Source organism: Oncorhynchus tshawytscha, linkage group LG03 (genome assembly GCF_018296145.1).
Source record: "Oncorhynchus tshawytscha isolate Ot180627B linkage group LG03, Otsh_v2.0, whole genome shotgun sequence".
Taxonomy (NCBI): Eukaryota; Metazoa; Chordata; class Actinopteri; order Salmoniformes; family Salmonidae; genus Oncorhynchus; species Oncorhynchus tshawytscha.
This window is the reverse complement of record NC_056431.1, coordinates 7,329,271-7,348,584: the sequence shown is the minus strand read 5'-3', so window position 1 is coordinate 7,348,584 and position 19,314 is coordinate 7,329,271. Positions and strand designations below refer to the sequence as shown.

The 19,314-nt window shown below is 42.1% G+C and overlaps 1 protein-coding gene across 4 annotated transcripts; it reads left to right on the top strand.

The window, feature by feature from the left end:
- The first annotated feature begins 1,443 nt into the window (after positions 1 to 1,443).
- LOC112226298 (carcinoembryonic antigen-related cell adhesion molecule 6) lies at positions 1,444 to 13,187 on the top strand. Of its 4 annotated transcripts, none has more exons than XM_024390688.2 (10): positions 1,444 to 2,186; positions 2,801 to 3,121; positions 3,742 to 4,017; positions 5,937 to 6,191; positions 6,498 to 6,609; positions 6,863 to 6,891; positions 7,251 to 7,331; positions 7,442 to 7,488; positions 9,084 to 9,115; positions 9,222 to 9,872. In XM_024390688.2, exons 1-10 carry the CDS (start codon positions 2,141 to 2,143, stop codon positions 9,223 to 9,225), a joined length of 1,203 nt encoding a protein of 400 aa, XP_024246456.1. In that variant the 5' UTR covers positions 1,444 to 2,140; the 3' UTR covers positions 9,226 to 9,872. The 4 variants fall into 4 exon arrangements, with proteins under 4 accessions (XP_024246456.1, XP_024246466.1, XP_024246480.1 ...); XM_024390698.2 differs by having other exon boundaries at positions 1,445 to 2,186; positions 9,217 to 9,872; XM_024390712.2 differs by lacking the exons at positions 1,444 to 2,186; positions 2,801 to 3,121; positions 3,742 to 4,017; ... (3 more) ...; positions 7,251 to 7,331; positions 7,442 to 7,488 and adding exons at positions 11,114 to 11,127; positions 11,886 to 11,994; positions 12,154 to 12,188; positions 12,284 to 12,330; positions 12,473 to 13,187 and having other exon boundaries at positions 8,794 to 9,115; positions 9,217 to 10,769.
- The last annotated feature ends 6,127 nt before the right edge of the window (positions 13,188 to 19,314 follow it).

The window sequence follows — 19,314 nt, the reverse complement described above, 5'->3', positions numbered from 1 at the left end:
GCTCTACGCTCCAGACCTCCAGTGCGCCTCCACAGCCCAGTGTATCCTACGCCGGCTCTACGCACTATGCCTCCAGTGCGCCTTCATAGCCCAGTGCGTCCTGTGCCAGCTCTCCACGCTCACCGAGCTAAAGTGGGTATCCAGCCAGGACGCGTTGTGGCAGCTCCACGCACCTTCCAGTACGTCTCGTCAGTCCGGTGAGACCTGTTCCTGCTCCACGTATGAATCCTCCAGTGCTGATCCATGGCACGAAGCCTCCAGTGATGATCCATGGCATGAAGCCTCCAGTGATGATCCATGGCCCGAAGCCTCCAGTGATGATCCATGGCATGAAGCCTCCAGTGATGATCCATGGCACGAAGCCTCCAGTGATGATCCATGGCATGAAGCCTCCAGTGATGATCCATGGCACGAAGCCTCCAGTGATGATCCATGGCACGAAGCATCCAGTGATGATCCATGGCAAGAAGCCTCCAGTGATGATCTATGGCACTGAGCCTGCAGCGACGGTCCCCAGTCTAGAGCCTCCAGTGACGGTCCCTGGTCTGGAGCCTCCACCGATGGTCCCCGGTACGGAGACTCCAATGACGGTCCCCGGTCCGGAGCCTCCAGCAACAGTCCCCAGTCCGGAGCCTCCAGCGACGGTCCCCAGTCCGGAGCCTCCAGCGACGGTCCCCAGTCCGAAGCCTCCAGCGACGGACCCCAGTCCGGATCCTCCAGCAACAGTCCCCAGTCCGGAGCTTGCAGCAACGGTCCACAGTCCGGAGCCTCACGCGACGGTCCCCAGTCAAGAGCTTGCAGCGACAGTCCCCAGTCCGGAGCCTCCAGCGACGGTCCCCAGTCAAGAGCTTGCAGCGACAGTCCCCAGTCAAGAACTTGCAGCGACAGTCCCCAGTCCGGAGCTTGCAGCGACGGTCCCCAGTCAAGAGCTTGCAGCGACGATCTAAGGTCCGGAGTTCTCGGCGACCAACCCTGAACCAGCGGCACCACCAAAGTCGGGAGAGCCTAAAGCAGAGCTGGGTCTGCGTCCCGCACCGGAGCCCCCACCGAGAGTAGATGCCCACCCGGACCCTCCCCTATAGGTTCAGGTTTGCGGCCAGAGTCTGCAACTTGGGGGGGGGTGTCACGCCCTGACCTTAGAGATCCTTATTTATTCTCTATGTTTGGTTAGGTCAGGGTGTGACTCGGGTGTGAAAAGCTATGTTTTCTATTTCTTTGTTGTTGTTTTCGAGTCTGGTTCCCAATCAGAGGCAGCTGTCTATTGTTGTCTCTCATTGGGGATCATATATAAGCAAAGGAGATGTGTCATGCTGCATGAGGCAAATGGTGGTCACACCAGATACTGACTGGTTTTCTGATCTACGCCCCTACATTTTTTAAAGGTTTCTATGACCAACAGATGCATATCTTTATTCCCAATCACATTAAATCCATAGATTACAGCCTAATTTATTTATTTAAATTGACTGATTTCCTAATATGAACTATAACTCAGTAAAATCTTTGTTTGTTGCATGTTGCGTTAATATTTCTGTTCAGTTGTATTTATAATAAAGGGAAATGTTACCAAAAACATAACATTGTCTAACAAATGTGAGTAATTGCCTAATTTAGGGTGTGGCTGTCCAGGTAAAGACTGAATGAAGTTATAAGATCCCCAACTTGCTTGTAGTTCAAGTTCATGTTTGAGTTGACGACTAAACCAAAGCTTGTTTATTGGATTCATTAAAAGCTGTAATTTTGGTCCTCATCCTTGTCTCTTTGAGTGTTTGTGTCCTAACTTCATTCCGGATCTTGGTCCACAGCGAGGCCCAATCCTGAATGGTGGATCACATTAATGAATGACGATGTTAGGAAAAGGTGTGTGTTTATCTGCCATGCAGATCATTATCCAGTTTACCGAATTCCTGTCCTTCATGTACAATAAACCATAAATATCTGTATCACAATAACATTACAGGGCCATTACCTAAACGGATACAAAGGTCACTGCAATGTGGCTTACAGTAAATGGGGAACTTCCTTGTCACCTGGCTGGCAGCTCTAAAAGATAGTACCTCAGCCAATTCTATAGCATCATACTGTGAGTGTACTAGAAGCACTTTCTAAATCTGGAACAGAACAAAGTATTCCAACAACAATGGAAACTGCAGTAGCCATCTCTCTCACTCTGTTCATACTCACAGGTAAAGCAGATATCTTCTTTGTCTCTTTAAACCGCTTATTGTTACCTGGGCCATGCTTTACAGCTATTTGAGTTGTACATTTACAGCGTAGTAACATTGAATGGTGTTCCTTCCCCCCTTGTAATTGCACATAGCCATATCTGCTCAATAACCACACTTGTTGCTAATTTCACAACTACAGATTCCTTTCATGGAAATTTAATTATTGTACTATAGATGACTGTGTACAGTAGAGTACAGTAATTACACTCTGATTACCAAAGTAGGGGAGAAAACTCTCTGTCAGAGATCATGTCTTATTCAGTTTATTGATTCATGTATTTGTCAGATACCATGTGAAATTAGTAAAATGTTGATTCCACATCCTATTCTCCTGTGTTTGAACTACAAATGTTGGCTACACTCCTTTTGTGCAAGACAGTCTGTCTGTGTTGTGTGTACGTATAGCTAGCTATGTCTGACTATAAGTGCTGTGTGATTGTTACTGGGCCTGTTCTCTGAGTCAGTCATTTAGAATGGTCCTGAATGATGGAATGTTTTAGTGTACAGTGTGTACCACCATGTACAGCATGTTGTCTGAGCCCAGGCTCTCTGCCATCCTGTATTCCCTCCAGGTCTCTGTGCTGGTCAGGGTCTGTTTCCACAAGGTTCTGTGAATGGAGCAGAAGGAGGGACAGCGATGTTCATCACAAATCTAATCCCACCAGCCCAGCCGTTCATAACAATATCCTGGACTGTTGGTGGAGCCAACATTATAACCTCTACCAGTGATGACTCTATAGGGCCTGGATACGGAGACAGGATCACTCTGAACAAAACTACTGGATCTCTGGAGCTCAGGAATCTGACCCTGGCTGACAGTGGAGGATACAGAGTGGCTATAACAACAGCTACAGCAGAAACAATCAATGGATCAACTGAACTGGTTGTGTATGGTAAGTCCAAGTGCCGTGACAAAGAGAGTTAAAGCTCAAATCCTTAAATGAAAAAATAACAAAGTGGTTGTCCCACTTCAGTTTTGGTAAAAAGCTGAGATATGGGCCTGGTGAAATGAAACAACTCTCCAATTCATAGACAGAGCTATGGATTCAAGGACTGACCATCCATGGTGTGACGATTATTGTTTTAACCATCTTTGGAGGCGTGTTTACATTTATATTCTTTACAAACATTGAAGTAAAACAAGTTTACATTTTGGATTATGATTGGATTATGACGCGTTTTTAACCCACTGTGCACAGACGTCAATTCAACATCTATTCCACGTTGGTTTAACGTCATTTCAGGTGGAAACAACGTTAATTCAAATAATGTTTCAAGTGGGAAGTTACATTCTTCAAGAATCAATATGTCATAAATGTAAAAGTCAAAAAATGTATGTAGCAATAAGGATTCTAACTTTAAGAGTGTAGTTACCATGAGGAAAGGTTGAAACAAATATTCACTTGACGTTATCATCATCATCATCATCAAAATCATCAAAATCATTATCATCATCATCATCATTGTGGTATCTTTGATATTTGATGTTTGGCTATGACTTTGTGTTTTACAGAGAATGTTTCTGATGCCAACATCACAGGACCATCAAACAATCTGTTTGCAGATGTGAGCTCCGCCAACTTAACCTGTGAGGCTGCTGGTAACATCACTACTATACAATGGATGAAGGAAGGTCAGCCTCTGTCTGCTGGTGGCAATATATTATTCTCAGAGGAAAACAGGAAAGTATCCATCAGTCCTGTGAAGAGACACGACAGCGGAGAATATGTGTGTAAACTCACCAACCCTGCCAGCTCTGCTACTGCCTCCTATAGAATGATAGTGAACTGTGAGTAAAGGTCTATAACTAATCTAATAATCTATGGGTTGGATTCTCAGACACAGACTAAACCTAGTCCTGAACTAACAAGCATGCTTCCAAGTAGTTTAAATCCAGGACTAGGCTTAAAGCTGCAATATGTTACTTTTGGGCGACGTGACCAAATTCACATAGAAGTGTGAGTTATAGATCTGTCATTCATTGAAAGCAAGTCTAAAAAGCAATACATCTGTTCTATGTGCGCTATTTCTATGTTTACACATCTTAATCCGCATAGAAATGTGAGTTATAGATCTGTCATTCTTATTGAAACAGTGACGACCCATCATTCAGAGCCCCACCTATTTTGAGACCCACATTTTTAGCTAAAACTAAAAAATGTTTTAAAAAATCTATTTTGGGGGAATGGTTGCCCGTTTTGCATTTTATTTTGGCATTAATAATACGTGTCACATATCAGTTTGCAAACCATGTAAAAAAAAAAAAATAATAATAATAATAATTGAGTTAATAAAGCCCAATATGCAGGTGTTTCAGCCTAGCTCAGTGCGTAGGGGTTGGTAATGTTCTCTAGTTGCGCTGTGATTGGCTCAGTGTTCTGTCACTCATGGGTACACTACGTCACCGCCAAATCTAAGGGTAGAGCTAGAAAATTCAAGCCCCTTGGGTTCTGCCATAGACTTGCATTAGAAGTGCCTATCCAAGAAGGCTCAAGGTCATTGGCCACAGAGAAAATTATGTCAAATCACGTTATATCTACAGTAACTTTGATTGGACTGTTCATGTCAACATCATACTTTCAAAATTAACCACTCATTGTTGAATTTGCGATTTCCACCTTGTTGTGTAATGTTTGTGTCCAATGGCCGATGAGCCATGATACATTTTATCTATAATTTCTCTTCATTATTTCTCTTCATATGACACGGCTTGAGAAGGATTTGCCAGTAGATTGTCAACTTGATTCATGATTGTGACTGCAAGCTAAGATTTTGAAAGTATGATCTTGACATGATCAGTACTTCTTCTTCTTCTTCTGTGGATTTTATATGGTTGGAAACCACATGATCAGTCCATTCAAAGCTACTGTACATATAATGTTATTTGATGTCATTTTATCTGTGGCCAATGACCTTTAGCCTCCTTGGGTGGGCACTTCTAATGTAACTCTATGGCAGCACCTCAGGTGCTAGAATTTACGAGGTCTCCCCTTAGACTTGGCGGTGACATAGTGTCCCAATGAGTGACAGAACACTGAGCCAATCACGGCGCAATGCTTCATATTTTCTGCTGGCTTGCCCCACCACCACAGAAAGCACTGAGCTAGGCTGAAACTGCTGCATTTTGGAGCTGCTTTACTCAAGAAAACAAACAAAAAATCATGTCTGTATGTGGCTATATTAACTCAATGATATATATACAGTGGGGAGAACAAGTATTTGATACACTGCCGATTTTGCAGGTTTTCCTACTTACAAAGCATGTAGAGCTCTGTAATTTGTATCATAGGTACACTTCAACTGTGAGAGACGGAATCTAAAACAAAAATCCAGAAATTCACATTGTATGATTTTTAAGTCTTTAATTAGCATTTTATTGCATGACATAAGTATTTGATCACCTACCAACCAGTAAGAATTCCGGCTCTCACAGACCTGTTAGTTTTTCTTTAAGAAGCCCTCCTGTTCTCCAGACCTCTACATGCTTTGTAAGCAGGAAAACCTGCAAAATCGGCAGTGTATCAAATACTTGTTCTCCCCACTGTATATTTTACATTGTTTGCAAACTGATATGTGACACGTATTAATGCCAAAATAACATTCAAAACAGTGGGGTTCAAAACAGGGTTCAAAACAGTTCAGACTCTGAATGACGGGACACCACTGTTACTACTACAGTCTGAGGGTCTTCTGCTCATGGGCTTACAGATGGACCAGAGTCCATGACCATCCTGGGCCGACACATCGCTGAGGTGGAGTCATTCACCCTTATTTACTGCTCTGTTCAGTCTGTACCGCCTGCTACGTTCACCTGGTTGTTCAATGGCCAGCAGACAGGTGTACATGAAGCTGGATACATCATAAGGAGCGTCAGCTACAACAACAGTGGGGACTACAGATGTGATGCTAGGAATGATCTCACCGGAAATGTTATCAGTGTGGACCATAGTCTGTCAGTGAAAGGTACAATGGAATCTCTGATACAGTCACGAGAAAATCAAAGCTAATTAAATGCAAAAACGATCAACTATCACAACAACTATTAACTATCACAACAGTGGTCATCTGTAGCTCAGTTGATAAAAAAATGGCACTTGCAACGCACGGATAGTGGGTTCGATTCCCAGGACCACCCACATCTAAAAAATGTATGCATGCATAACTGAAAGTCGCTTTGGATAAAAGTGTCTGCTAAATGGCAGTAGCATCATCTGTTCTATAGGATGTGTTTTGTTTATGATTGATTGAATCCATCCCTGTGCATTGCAGATAAAACCCCTCCACCCCTAAGCCCAGAGGGAGCAGCAGGTATAGCAGTCGCTGTGATGTTGGTAGTGGTTGCTGTAGCTCTTGGTCTCTATTTCGGCCTAACTCATCAACGGTGAGTCTATGAAAATAGCGTGGTTGGTAGTGCCATTATGCTGGGAAAGTAACAAACATAATAATTGTATTTCTGGTTTTACATAGAAAACAGGAAGCCATTTGATTTCAATCGAAAAAATTTCTTCTATCAATTGTGGGGACATAACAATACATTTCAAGAAAACATTTGAGGTTTTGTGTATTAATGTTTTGCAGACCATTTGGGCTGTTGATAAAGGTCCCATAAATAAATGTTTCTGTATGATGTTTAGGAACAATTCCACAAATACTACTGAGACAGGTAAGAGAAAAACATGATCATTTTAGTCTAGTACACTTTTTTCAATTACTGTATGGTAATTGTACAGTACATGTAAGTATTGAGATGAGAGTGGAGAGCTGCAGATGATGACCACAGTTGTCTTTTATTGTCTGTGAACTCATGCAGATACAGACACACTGCACTTAAAAAACATGTTTTTTTTTAAGTATTTGTTGTTTCAACTTAATTAGTCGCATGGCCTTTTTCAAGCTCTATCATTGACAAATAAAATATATTTAAGTCAACTTCACCATTTGTCAGTATAACCTACTATTCCTAGTTGAATCAATTTCAACTTTAATGTAGAGTTATCCTAACTAACACCAAATTTACTTCAGGAAGCAGCCATGCACCTGACACCAGCCATGGACCAGGAACCAGCCTTGCACCTGACACCAGCCATGGACCAGGAGCAAAAGGTCAGAGAGATTGTTGAATGTTGAGTATTGAGTGTTGCGAAACAATGTCTCATTAACACTTAAAATGTACTGTGCATTGTCAACTTCATCAACTGCTGATTTGTTTGCAGGTGGTCGTGTGTATGAGAATGTAGGACCTCCATTACCACCTCCAAGAGTGAGTTTCCACCACCAAATGAAATAAAACACTTATGATACAATGATATTGTATATCTATGTTTCCCCCCATGTTTCAGTTCATTATCAGAGTTTTAGAAAAACATTTATATTTAAACGTATTTATATAAATGTTTTTATATTATTTAGTTTTAGTTTTAGCATTAGGGACAGAAAGTAGCCTATGTATGGGAGGCTAGGAGACATTTGTGTTATATAGTTTGTGTATTTTTGGGATATCACTTGCCACTGTGGTGCGGTAATGCATAAGATGATGGGTCAGGTCATAGGTTAGCTTTAAAAGGTAGACTCTGCAAGATGACGTAGATACAAACTTAACAGTGGTAGTGGATCAATTTCCACAATCGGGAGCATTGAAGTGCGAGGCTACACCTCTCAGCCCAAAATGTAGAGAAAAAAAACTGTGCATAATTCATGATAGTTTTTATTTTAGTTTGTTTTGGAGTCAAAGATAATAGTTTAAGTATAGTTTTAGTTTTTCAAGGAGGTTGGTTAATTATTTTATTTCAATTTAATTAAGTTTTTTCACTGTAAGTTTTAGTTTGTTATAATAACCTTGCAACTTACTGCATTGAAGCATTTTGCTATGATACCTGTTGTCACGCCCTGACCTTAGTTATCTATGTTTTCTGTATTATTTTGGTCAGGTCTGTAACGTTCTCTAGGTGTGAAGGAGAGTCGGACCAAAATGCAGCGTGTAGATTGTGATCCATGTTTAATGAACGTAAACCACGAATCAATAACAAACACTACAAACCAAAGACCTTAACGAAAACCGAAACAGCCTATACTTGTGTAAACTAACACTGAGACAGGAACAACGACACTAAGGACAATCACCCACAAAACACTCAAAGAATATGGCTGCCTAAATATGGTTCCCAATCAGAGACAACGATAAACACCTGCCTCTGATTGAGAACCACTCCAGACAGCCATAGACTTTGCTAGATCACCCCACTAGCTACAATCCCAATACATACACACCAACACCCCAAGACAAAACACACCACAATACAAAAACCCCATGCCACACCCTGGCCTGACCCAATACATGAAGATAAACACAAAATACTTCGACCAGGGCGTGACAAGGTCAGGGTGTGACGAGGGTGGGTATGTGTGTTTTTTGTCTTGTATAGGGTTTTTTCTATATCTATGGGTTTTTTGTATGTCTAGGTATTTGTAGGTCTATGGTGGCTTGAATTGGTTCCCAATCAGACAGCTGTTTATCGTTGTCTCTGATTGGGGATCCTGTTTAGGTTGCCATTTCCCATTTTGGTTTTGTGGGTTATTGTTTATGTGTAGTTGCCTGTCAGCACGTGTTATATAGCGTCATGTTCGTTTTTGTTTCTTTTTAGTGGTTTTCCTTCATTTAAAGAAGAATGTATGCTTATCACGCTGCGCCTTGGTCTCATCAATATGACGAGCGTGACACCTGTAATGAAAAGGAGTACTCTCCGATACACAATCTTTGATATACCACATTGTCCCTGACTAGCCTATCTATTAGCTAGATGATTTAAACAAACTTACTCAATGTGTCTATTTTTGTCTTCTCTACTGGAAATCCAGGGCTCCAACATATACAACAGAAGTATAAAGTGGTAAGTTTTAACTTTTTATTGCATCCTCATTATGATATTACCTTTGATAATACTTGTTTTATAGTTGTCTCAATCTCTCTCTCTCGCTCTCCCTGACTTAGAGCAGCTGATTTCAACTAATCTTCCACAGTTGGCTATGGATTCACCCATCAAGTTTTCCACCGTAATCAAATAAATGCAGAGAGGACAAACATTCACTGGAGGACCAGCCAAGAAGATGAGAAACTAGACCCTACTGGACTCCACTACTGAGTAGATACTGGTCTTTGTACTGTACAGCTCAGCCATCCAGCTATGTATACAGTACTTGCTCAATGTAAATATGGAATAGGCAACTATAGAGGACAAATTATATCCCCTTAAATTGCACACACCAGTTGAAGTCTGACTAATTGGAATCTGCTTTCTCTGGTCAGTGTCATCCCTCAGACCACGACCTGTGCTACACTAAATGCCAATAGGGGTGCTTTCATAGAAACCTCCCCTACTGAACCACATTTTGCAACAGGTAACAGCAACTTTTTTTTCCACTGAAAGGAGGAAGATGAGAGGAAGTTTGAGTAATCCTGTTATGTTTGCTGAATCCTCACAAAACTAGTGAGGACTAGACTGCCTATGTGGCTCTGGCCAAAATAAGTGCACTATATAGGATGTGAAATATTAACTGAAATTCCAATAAAAGAATGGTGTTAAATGTTGTATTCATCTCATGAACTGAACCTGCTCCATGTATGACTTATCGGTTCCCATAGCTTTGTTAGACAAGTCTTCCATTCCTGAGTCGCCACTAGAAGGGAGGGTGGTGTTGGCTAATACTTTCAGAGGCTCCATCACTATAAAAGATGTGGAGATGATGGGAAATGCAAAGAAGACACAACCACCCTCACTGTGCTGGGTGTCAGTAACTCCCAAGGGTAATGTGAGTTATCCTATCAAACAAATGTTATTTATTATGCGTTTATCATTCTGTAATGCTCCTGTCTAGTAATCCATGCTGTAAATTACCCTAAAGAACAAGAGATGGTGTGGGAAATCAAGGCTGTGTGTGTAACCAGGCCGTATTGTGTTTTCAGAAGAACCATCATCAGTACTGTTGTCAGTGAGGTCTGTTACTAGGATTGTGCTAGCAGTGCTTGTAACGCTGATTGTCATCTGAGTGAGAAGCAATCCAAATATAACCCTTCCTACACACCTGCATGCACGCACATACAGTATGTGCACACGCTTGCACAAGTGTTTGAAACATGGGGCAAGGGATCATCTTCAGACAATCAAAGAATACTCCTGACTTGCCACATGAGGGCAAATCACCAGTAGTCATACTGACCACAGTCTAAAAATAAAAAGGTCCAGATAACCAGAAACAGTTTCAAACAGTCTACCACACTCATGGGAGGAAGTACGAAATATGCTTCCTATATTTTCACTTCTCTAACTGTAGCGGTTTGTTAACCCACATTAGACAAGTAGTCTTTTCCACCGTCTATGCTCAGTTCCTGATTGATGCTTCAGTTAATTTACTTTACAACCATTTGAGAGTGTTTTGACCGTGTGTAGACCATAGATCTCACAGATCACATTTGTAGCAGGAGTGCTATGGAAAAATGCAGACTGTCTGCCGTTTTGCTGCTGGCACACATTGGCCTCTCTTCAGGTAAGACATTTGTATTTGTAACTTTATTCTCTTATAGAGAAGGTCCTTTTAACCTGGAGGGAAAATAGAGAAGGTCCTGTTAACTTGGAATTTTGTTCAGTAGATATGAAGAAAACAGGGAGTTACCATCTGAACTCGAAAAAGGAATACTAATTTTAGTTCTGTTTCAAAAAATGTTGATATTTTGGTCCCAAATTAACAGGACTCAGACTAGAGGGGAAAACAGAAGCTAAAAACCAATAATGAACAACTGTATGATTCTGGTTTTTTTAAATGGTTCGTAATCCCTCTCTCTCTCTCTCTCTCTCCATTTATCGCTCTTCTTCGGTCTCCATCTCCAGTAGTGTTGAAAGCTCAGGTCAGTGTTGAACCACAGGTGACAGGGTACCTGGGTAATGATGTCACACTGCGTTGTAAGTTGCTCCAGGGCAATCTCACTCAGGCTGAGTGGCAGTGGGAGATATCAGATACTGAAAAGTCTACCATAGCTGTCTTTAGCCCTAACTTAGGGCAAAACATTTCTGGGTCACCTCTAAAAGGGAGGTTGGAGTTCGCTGGAGCTTCTACCGGTGATTCCTCTATTACTATAAAAGAGGTGGAGATGACTGATGCAGGGAAATACATCTGTCTCCTGACAGTCTTCCCTAGTGGCTCATTTGAGAGAACAACCATCCTCACTGTACTGAGTAAGTCTGGAAGTTCAGCTTTAATATTGCAGATAGATTGTGGCTTCCATCAATGTAATTGTATGCATCATTTCCATCATTTCCAATATCTATTTTTTTATATGTCATTTTCCCCTAACCATTCCATCTCTCCCCTATTTGGAGTAAACTAATGGGCAACAACACTTAGGCTTCTACATACTATATACATTTTACAGACACAGTATATTTTACAATAGTTATATTTTGTTTGTTTTTAGGCCCGTACTTCAGCTCCACTCAACCCTCTGGAACTCTTAATATAGGGAAGAAAAGAAAGGATCTCATTAAATGATTGAAATATTAACATTGATTAGTGACAATAGTTTTCCTGTAGATACTGTAGGATTCAATCTGACATGGAGCTGTATCAGAGGTCAAAGAGGTTACAGGGGTTCTGTTTCCTTCCCAGATCAGATTCCACCTCCATCATCTGGCGAGGTTGTGGGAATTGTTACCGCAGCCCTCCTGGTTGCAGTTGTCGTGACAGCCACAGCTTACCTCATCATTGTCAGGAAGAGGTGTGTGTACGCTGTCTGTAACGCATAGTTACAGAACATAATGAATATATACTGTATGTATCTCAATGGCATTTAATGTATCATCAGACATCACAAGTGCAGAGGAACTGAATCTTGTGTTTTACCAGTGAATGTATTTATATTATTCTCTCTAACTAGGCACAAGGCTTTATTCAACCCCTCTGTCAGCATTGGTGAGTAGCAACCACACAAAAAAGTTCCCCTTCTGCTCAGTTAGACCTGTCCTGGATTTCTGCTTTCTGTAAGACCCGCTGTGGTTGTTTTTCAGATGCAAGCAGCCTGGTGGTCAATGCAGACAGGACAGGAAGAGAAGAGGTGAGTTCTTTTGTTGAAAACTTGTTTTTCGCTCTGCGTTTGACTGAATTCCAGCCTAAGATTTTAGCTAATCACATTATATTTGTAATCATTCAGTGATCCTCATCTATCTCACCCTCTCCCTCCCTTTGTCTTTCCCCAGGACCTGGTTTATTCTGAGATCGTCAGATTCAACATTGACAAGAGGAAAGCACACGACCCATCGGGAGAAGACCAGAAAGATGCAGACGTCAAGCCAGCTGAGGATGTCACCTACTCTGCAGTGGCAGTGGGGAACCAGCATTCTTTAAGGGAAGACACAGTTTACTCTCAGGTGGTGAGAAAGGACTGGGACATAGATGATGTATGGACTGTCTAAGCACAATAACAGTAAAGGGATAACTAGACGTCCTTTATATTCACATACATTTAACTGAAGTTATCTCTTGTTGGGGAAGTGACCTCTTTATTAGACAAAGCCCTCTAGATCCTACAGAAGGGCTATGTGTGTGAATACTGAAAAATTATTGCCACCAACAGAATGCTATATATATCGGGCATACAACAATCTCAGCTCTGTAGATTTTGTTGCGAAGAGACAGAATCAATAGATAATTTATTCTGGTATTGCCCCTATGTAGCTTGTTTCTGGTCACAGGTTCAGGAATTGTTAAAAAAAAACACAACATGCACTTTGGAAAGCCACAGTCAGTCAATAAATAATGTAAAAATACTCATAGGAAAGGTTTTCGTCTTTAGCTCACAATCTGTGGATAATAACATCACAGCACAATTGAAAAATACATGGCACATGGAAACCAAATGAGGGTGGTCTATGGTGATAGGTGGGATGGGCTGAGAGTGGCAGAGGGGTGGGATTAAAGAGCTGAGGTCTATGGTGATAGGTGGGATGGGCTGAGAGTGGCAGAGGGGTGGGATTAAAGAGCTGAGGTCTATGGTGATAGGTGGGATGGGCTGAGAGTGGCTGAGGGTTGGGATTAAAGAGCTGAGGTCTCTGTTAATAGGTGGGATGGGCTGAGAGTGGCAGAGGGGTGGGATTAAAGAGCTGAGGTCTGGTGATAGGTGGGATGGGCTGAGAGTGGCAGAGGGGTGGGATTAAAGAGCTGAGGTCTATGGTGATAGGTGGGATGGGCTGAGAGTGGCAGAGGGGTGGGATTAAAGAGCTGAGGTCTGGTGATAGGTGGGATGGGCTGAGAGTGGCAGAGGGGTGGGATTAAAGAGCTGAGGTCTATGGTGATAGGTGGGATGGGCTGAGAGTGGCAGAGGGGTGGGATTAAAGAGCTGAGGTCTATGGTGATAGGTGGGATGGGCTGAGGGTTTGGATTAAAGAGTTTATGTTTGGCAATGTATTATTCTTTTGTGACTGTTTTATGTAAATGTGCCATGTACAGTTGAAGTCAGAAGTGTACATACACGTAGGTTGGAGTCATTAAAACTTGTTTTTCAACCACTCCACAAATTTCTTGTTAACAAACTATAGTTTTGGCAAGTCGGTTAGGACATCTACTTCGTGCATGACGCAAGTCATTTTTCCAACAATTGTTTACAGATAGATTATATCACAATTCCAGTGGGTCAGAAGTTAACATACACTAAGTTTACTGTACCTTTAAACAGCTTGGAAAATTCCAGAAAATTATTTAATGGCTTTTGAAGGGCTAAAAGACATCATTTGAGTCAAATGGAGGTGTACCTGTGGATGTATTTCAAGGCCTACCTTCAAACTCAGTGCTTCTTTGCTTAACATCATGGGAAAATCAAAAGAAATCAGCCAAGACTTCAGGAAAATTGTAGACCTCCACAAGTCTGGTTCATTTTTGGGAGCAATTTCCAAATGCCTGAAGGTACCACGTTCAACTGTATATCAATAGTACGCAAGTATAAACACCATGGGACCACGCAGCCGTCATTCCGCTCAGGAAGGAGATGCAGTCTGTCTCCTAGAGATGAACGTACTTTAGTACGAAAAGTGCAAATCAATCTAAGAACAATAGCAAAGGACCTTGTGGAGGAAAAAGGTACAAAAGTATCTATATCTACAGTAAATGAGTCCTATATCAACATAACCTAAAAGGCCGCTCAGCAAGGAAGAAGCCACTGCTCTAAAACAGCCATAAAAAGACAGACTATGGTTTGCAACTGCACATGGGGACAAAGATCATACTTTTTGGAGAAATGTCCTCTGGTCTGATGAAACAAAAATAGAACTGTTTGGCCATAATGACCATCGTTATGTTTGGAGGAAAAAGGGGGAGTCTTGCAAGCCAAGGAACACCATCCCAACCGTGAAGCACAGGGGTGGCAGCATCATGTTGTGTGGAAAGTTTGCTGTCGGAGGGACGGGTGCACTTCACAAAATAGATGGAATCATGAGGACGGAAAATTATGTGAATATATTGAAGCGACATCTCAAGACATCAGTCAGGAAGTTAAAGCTTGGTCGCAAATGGGTCTTCCAAATGGACAATGACCTCAAGCATACTTCCAAAGTTGTGGCAAAATGGCTTAAGGACACCAAAGTCAAGGTATTGGAGTGGCCATCACAGAGCCCTGACCTCAACCTAAGGAAAATTTGTGGTCAAAACTGAAAAAGCGTGTGCGAGCAAGGCCTACAAACCTGTTTCAGTTACACCAGCTCTGTCAGGCAGAATAGGCCAACATTCACCCAACTTATTGTGGGAAGCTTGTGGAAGGCTACCCAAAATGTTTGACCCTATTTAAACAATTTAAAGGCAATGCTACCAAATACTAATTGAGTGTATGTAAACTTCTGACCCACTGGGAATATGATGAAATAAATAAAAGCTGAAATGAATCTTTCTCTCTATTATTATTCTGACATTTCACATTCTTAAAATAAAGTGGTGATCCTAACTGACCTAAGACAGGGCATTTTTACTTGGATTAAATGTCAGGTTTAAATGTATTTGGCATATGTATGTGTATGTAAACTTCCGACTTCAACTGTATGTAAAATGTATATGTAAAATGTATGTATATGTAGTAAAAAAGCTGTAAAAAAACTAAGATATTTGTCCTCTGAATAGGGGTGTGGTGGAAGGGATAATAAAAAAAATGTTTAAAGTGTCTGACCTCCCTACTGCTGTCTCATCACTGTCAGTGATCAGGCCTACCACCGCAGTGTTGTCAGCAAACTTAAGGATGCTTTTGGCCACGTGGTGAACAGGGAGCAAAGAAGGGGACTAAGCACACACCCCTGAGGGGCCCCCGTGTTGAGGGTCAGCGTGGCGGAGATGTTGTTACCTACCCTCACCATATGGGGCTGGCTCGTCATGAAGTCCAGGATCCCGTTGCAGAGGGAGGTGTTCAGTCCCAGGGTCCCCAACATGGTGATGAGCTTGTAAGGGACTATCATGTTGAACACTGAGCTGTGGTCTATGGACAGCATTCTCACATAGTTATTTCCCCTCTTATCCAAGTTTGAGGGCAGTGTGAAATTGAGATTGTGTCATCTGTGAATCTATTATGCCGGTATGTGAATTTGAATGGGTCCAGGGTTTTTGGGATGATGGTGTTGATGTGTGTCTTCAGGGCTGGCTCTACACTAACTGTCAGTGACTGACATAAGAGAAAAATTGCATGTACAAACAAATGCCAAACTTGCACCTTGTGTATTCTACTATTCTATCTCTCCTTTGGAAGACTAGACCATGTCCCCATCTCTTGTTCATGGCCATTGGACACCAATTGTTGGTGCGGGGCATTGCATTAACCAGCCTGATAATAGCTCATTTCAATTTGATTAATTTCTCTAAACTCTGAATAGAATATGATTGGAGTTATAGGCCGACTCTGGCTGGTTATAGACAGACTATCACATTCCACCTACATCGTAATAGACCATATAGTCCAGCTATCCTACATAAAAATGACTGAAGACAGAAACAGATCATTTGGTTCCATTTCAACATATTTAAAAGTGAAACCAAAGCGTTGTAACATATTACACAAACCAATGTTTGAACATGTTTCCAATGTTCAAATCAAAAGGCTACAAAGCACAAACCAATGTGGAAAGTCAGGACCGCTGGACAGCAACATAATGAACTAAACAACTGATGATTGAGAATGAGATCAGAATTACTGCTAAGGCTTGATCCATTAATTAAATCATTCAATGTGTACAAAACTAAAACAATCTGTTCAAATCAAAAGGCCTGATTTAACATGACATCAATAATGCAGCCACATCACGAGTCCCCTGTGCCGACACATTCAGAAATCAAAAGGCCTGATTTAACATGACATCAATAACGCAGCCACATCACGAGTCCCCTGTGCCGACACATTCAGAAATCAAAAGGCCTGATTTAACATGACATCAATAATGCAGCCACATCACGAGTCCCCTGTGCCGACACATTCAGAAATCAAAAGGCCTGATTTAACATGACATCAATAATGCAGCCACATCACGAGTCCCCTGTGCCGACACATTCAGAAATCAAAAGGCCTGATTTAACATGACATCAATAATGCAGCCACATCACGTGTCCCCTGTGCCGACACATTCAGAAATCAAAAGGCCTGATTTAACATGACATCAATAATGCAGCCACATCACGAGTCCCCTGTGCTGACACATTCAGAAATCAAAAGGCCTGATTTAACATGACATCAATAACGCAGCCACATCACGAGTCCCCTGTGCCGACACATTCAGAAATCAAAAGGCCTGATTTAACATGACATCAATAATGCAGCCACATCACGAGTCCCCTGTGCTGACACATTCAGAAATCAAAAGGCCTGATTTAACATGACATCAATAATGCAGCCACATCACGAGTCCCCTGTGCCGACACATTCAGAAATCAAAAGGCCTGATTTAACATGACATCAATAATGCAGCCACATCACGAGTCCCCTGTGCCGACACATTCAGAAATCAAAAGGCCTGATTTAACATGACATCAATAATGCAGCCACATCACGAGTCCCCTGTGCCGACACATTCAGAAATCAAAAGGCCTGATTTAACATGACATCAATAATGCAGCCACATCACGAGTCCCCTGTGCCGACACATTCAGAAATCAAAAGGCCTGATTTAACATGACATCAATAACGCAGCCACATCACGAGTCCCCTGTGCCGACACATTCAGAAATCAAAAGGCCTGATTTAACATGACATCAATAACGCAGCCACATCACGAGTCCCCTGTGCCGACACATTCAGAAATCAAAAGGCCTGATTTAACATGACATCAATAACGCAGCCACATCACGAGTCCCCTGTGCCGACACATTCAGAAATCAAAAGGCCTGATTTAACATGACATCAATAACGCAGCCACATCACGAGTCCCCTGTGCCGACACATTCAGAAATCAAAAGGCCTGATTTAACATGACATCAATAACGCAGCCACATCACGCGTCCCCTGTGCCGACACATTCAGAAATCAAAAGGCCTGATTTAACATGACATCAATAATGCAGCCACATCACGAGTCCCCTGTGCCGACACATTCAGAAATCAAAAGGCCTGATTTAACATGACATCAATAACGCAGCCACATCACGCGTCCCCTGTGCCGACACATTCAGAAATCAAAAGGCCTGATTTAACATGACATCAATAATGCAGACACATCACGAGTCCCCTGTGCCGACACATTCAGAAATCAAAAGGCCTGATTTAACATGACATCAATAATGCAGCCACATCACGAGTCCCCTGTGCCGATACATTCAGAAATCAAAAGGCCTGATTTAACATGACATCAATAATGCAGCCACATCACGAGTCCCCTGTGCTGACACATTCAGAAATCAAAAGGCCTGATTTAACATGACATCAATAACGCAGCCACATCACGAGTCCCCTGTGCCGACACATTCAGAAATCAAAAGGCCTGATTTAACATGACATCAATAATGCAGCCACATCACGAGTCCCCTGTGCCGATACATTCAGAAATCAAAAGGCCTGATTTAACATGACATCAATAATGCAGCCACATCACGAGTCCCCTGTGCTGACACATTCAGAAATCAAAAGGCCTGATTTAACATGACATCAATAATGCAGCCACATCACGAGTCCCCTGTGCTGACACATTCAGAAATGAAAAGGCCTGATTTAACATGACATCAATAATGCAGCCACATCACGAGTCCCCTGTGCCGACACATTCAGAAATCAAAAGGCCTGATTTAACATGACATCAATAATGCAGCCACATCACGAGTCCCCTGTGCCGACACATTCAGAAATCAAAAGGCCTGATTTAACATGACATCAATAATGCAGCCACATCACGAGTCCCCTGTGCCGACACATTCAGAAATCAAAAGGCCTGATTTAACATGACATCAATAACGCAGCCACATCACGAGTCCCCTGTGCCGACACATTCAGAAATCAAAAGGCCTGATTTAACATGACATCAATAACGCAGCCACATCACGAGTCCCCTGTGCCGACACATTCAGAAATCAAAAGGCCTGATTTAACATGACATCAATAACGCAGCCACATCACGAGTCCCCTGTGCCGACACATTCAGAAATCAAAAGGCCTGATTTAACATGACATCAATAACGCAGCCACATCACGAGTCCCCTGTGCCGACACATTCAGAAATCAAAAGGCCTGATTTAACATGACATCAATAACGCAGCCACATCACGAGTCCCCTGTGCCGACACATTCAGAAATCAAAAGGCCTGATTTAACATGACATCAATAACGCAGCCACATCACGCGTCCCCTGTGCCGACACATTCAGAAATCAAAAGGCCTGATTTAACATGACATCAATAATGCAGCCACATCACGAGTCCCCTGTGCCGACACATTCAGAAATCAAAAGGCCTGATTTAACATGACATCAATAACGCAGCCACATCACGCGTCCCCTGTGCCGACACATTCAGAAATCAAAAGGCCTGATTTAACATGACATCAATAATGCAGACACATCACGAGTCCCCTGTGCCGACACATTCAGAAATCA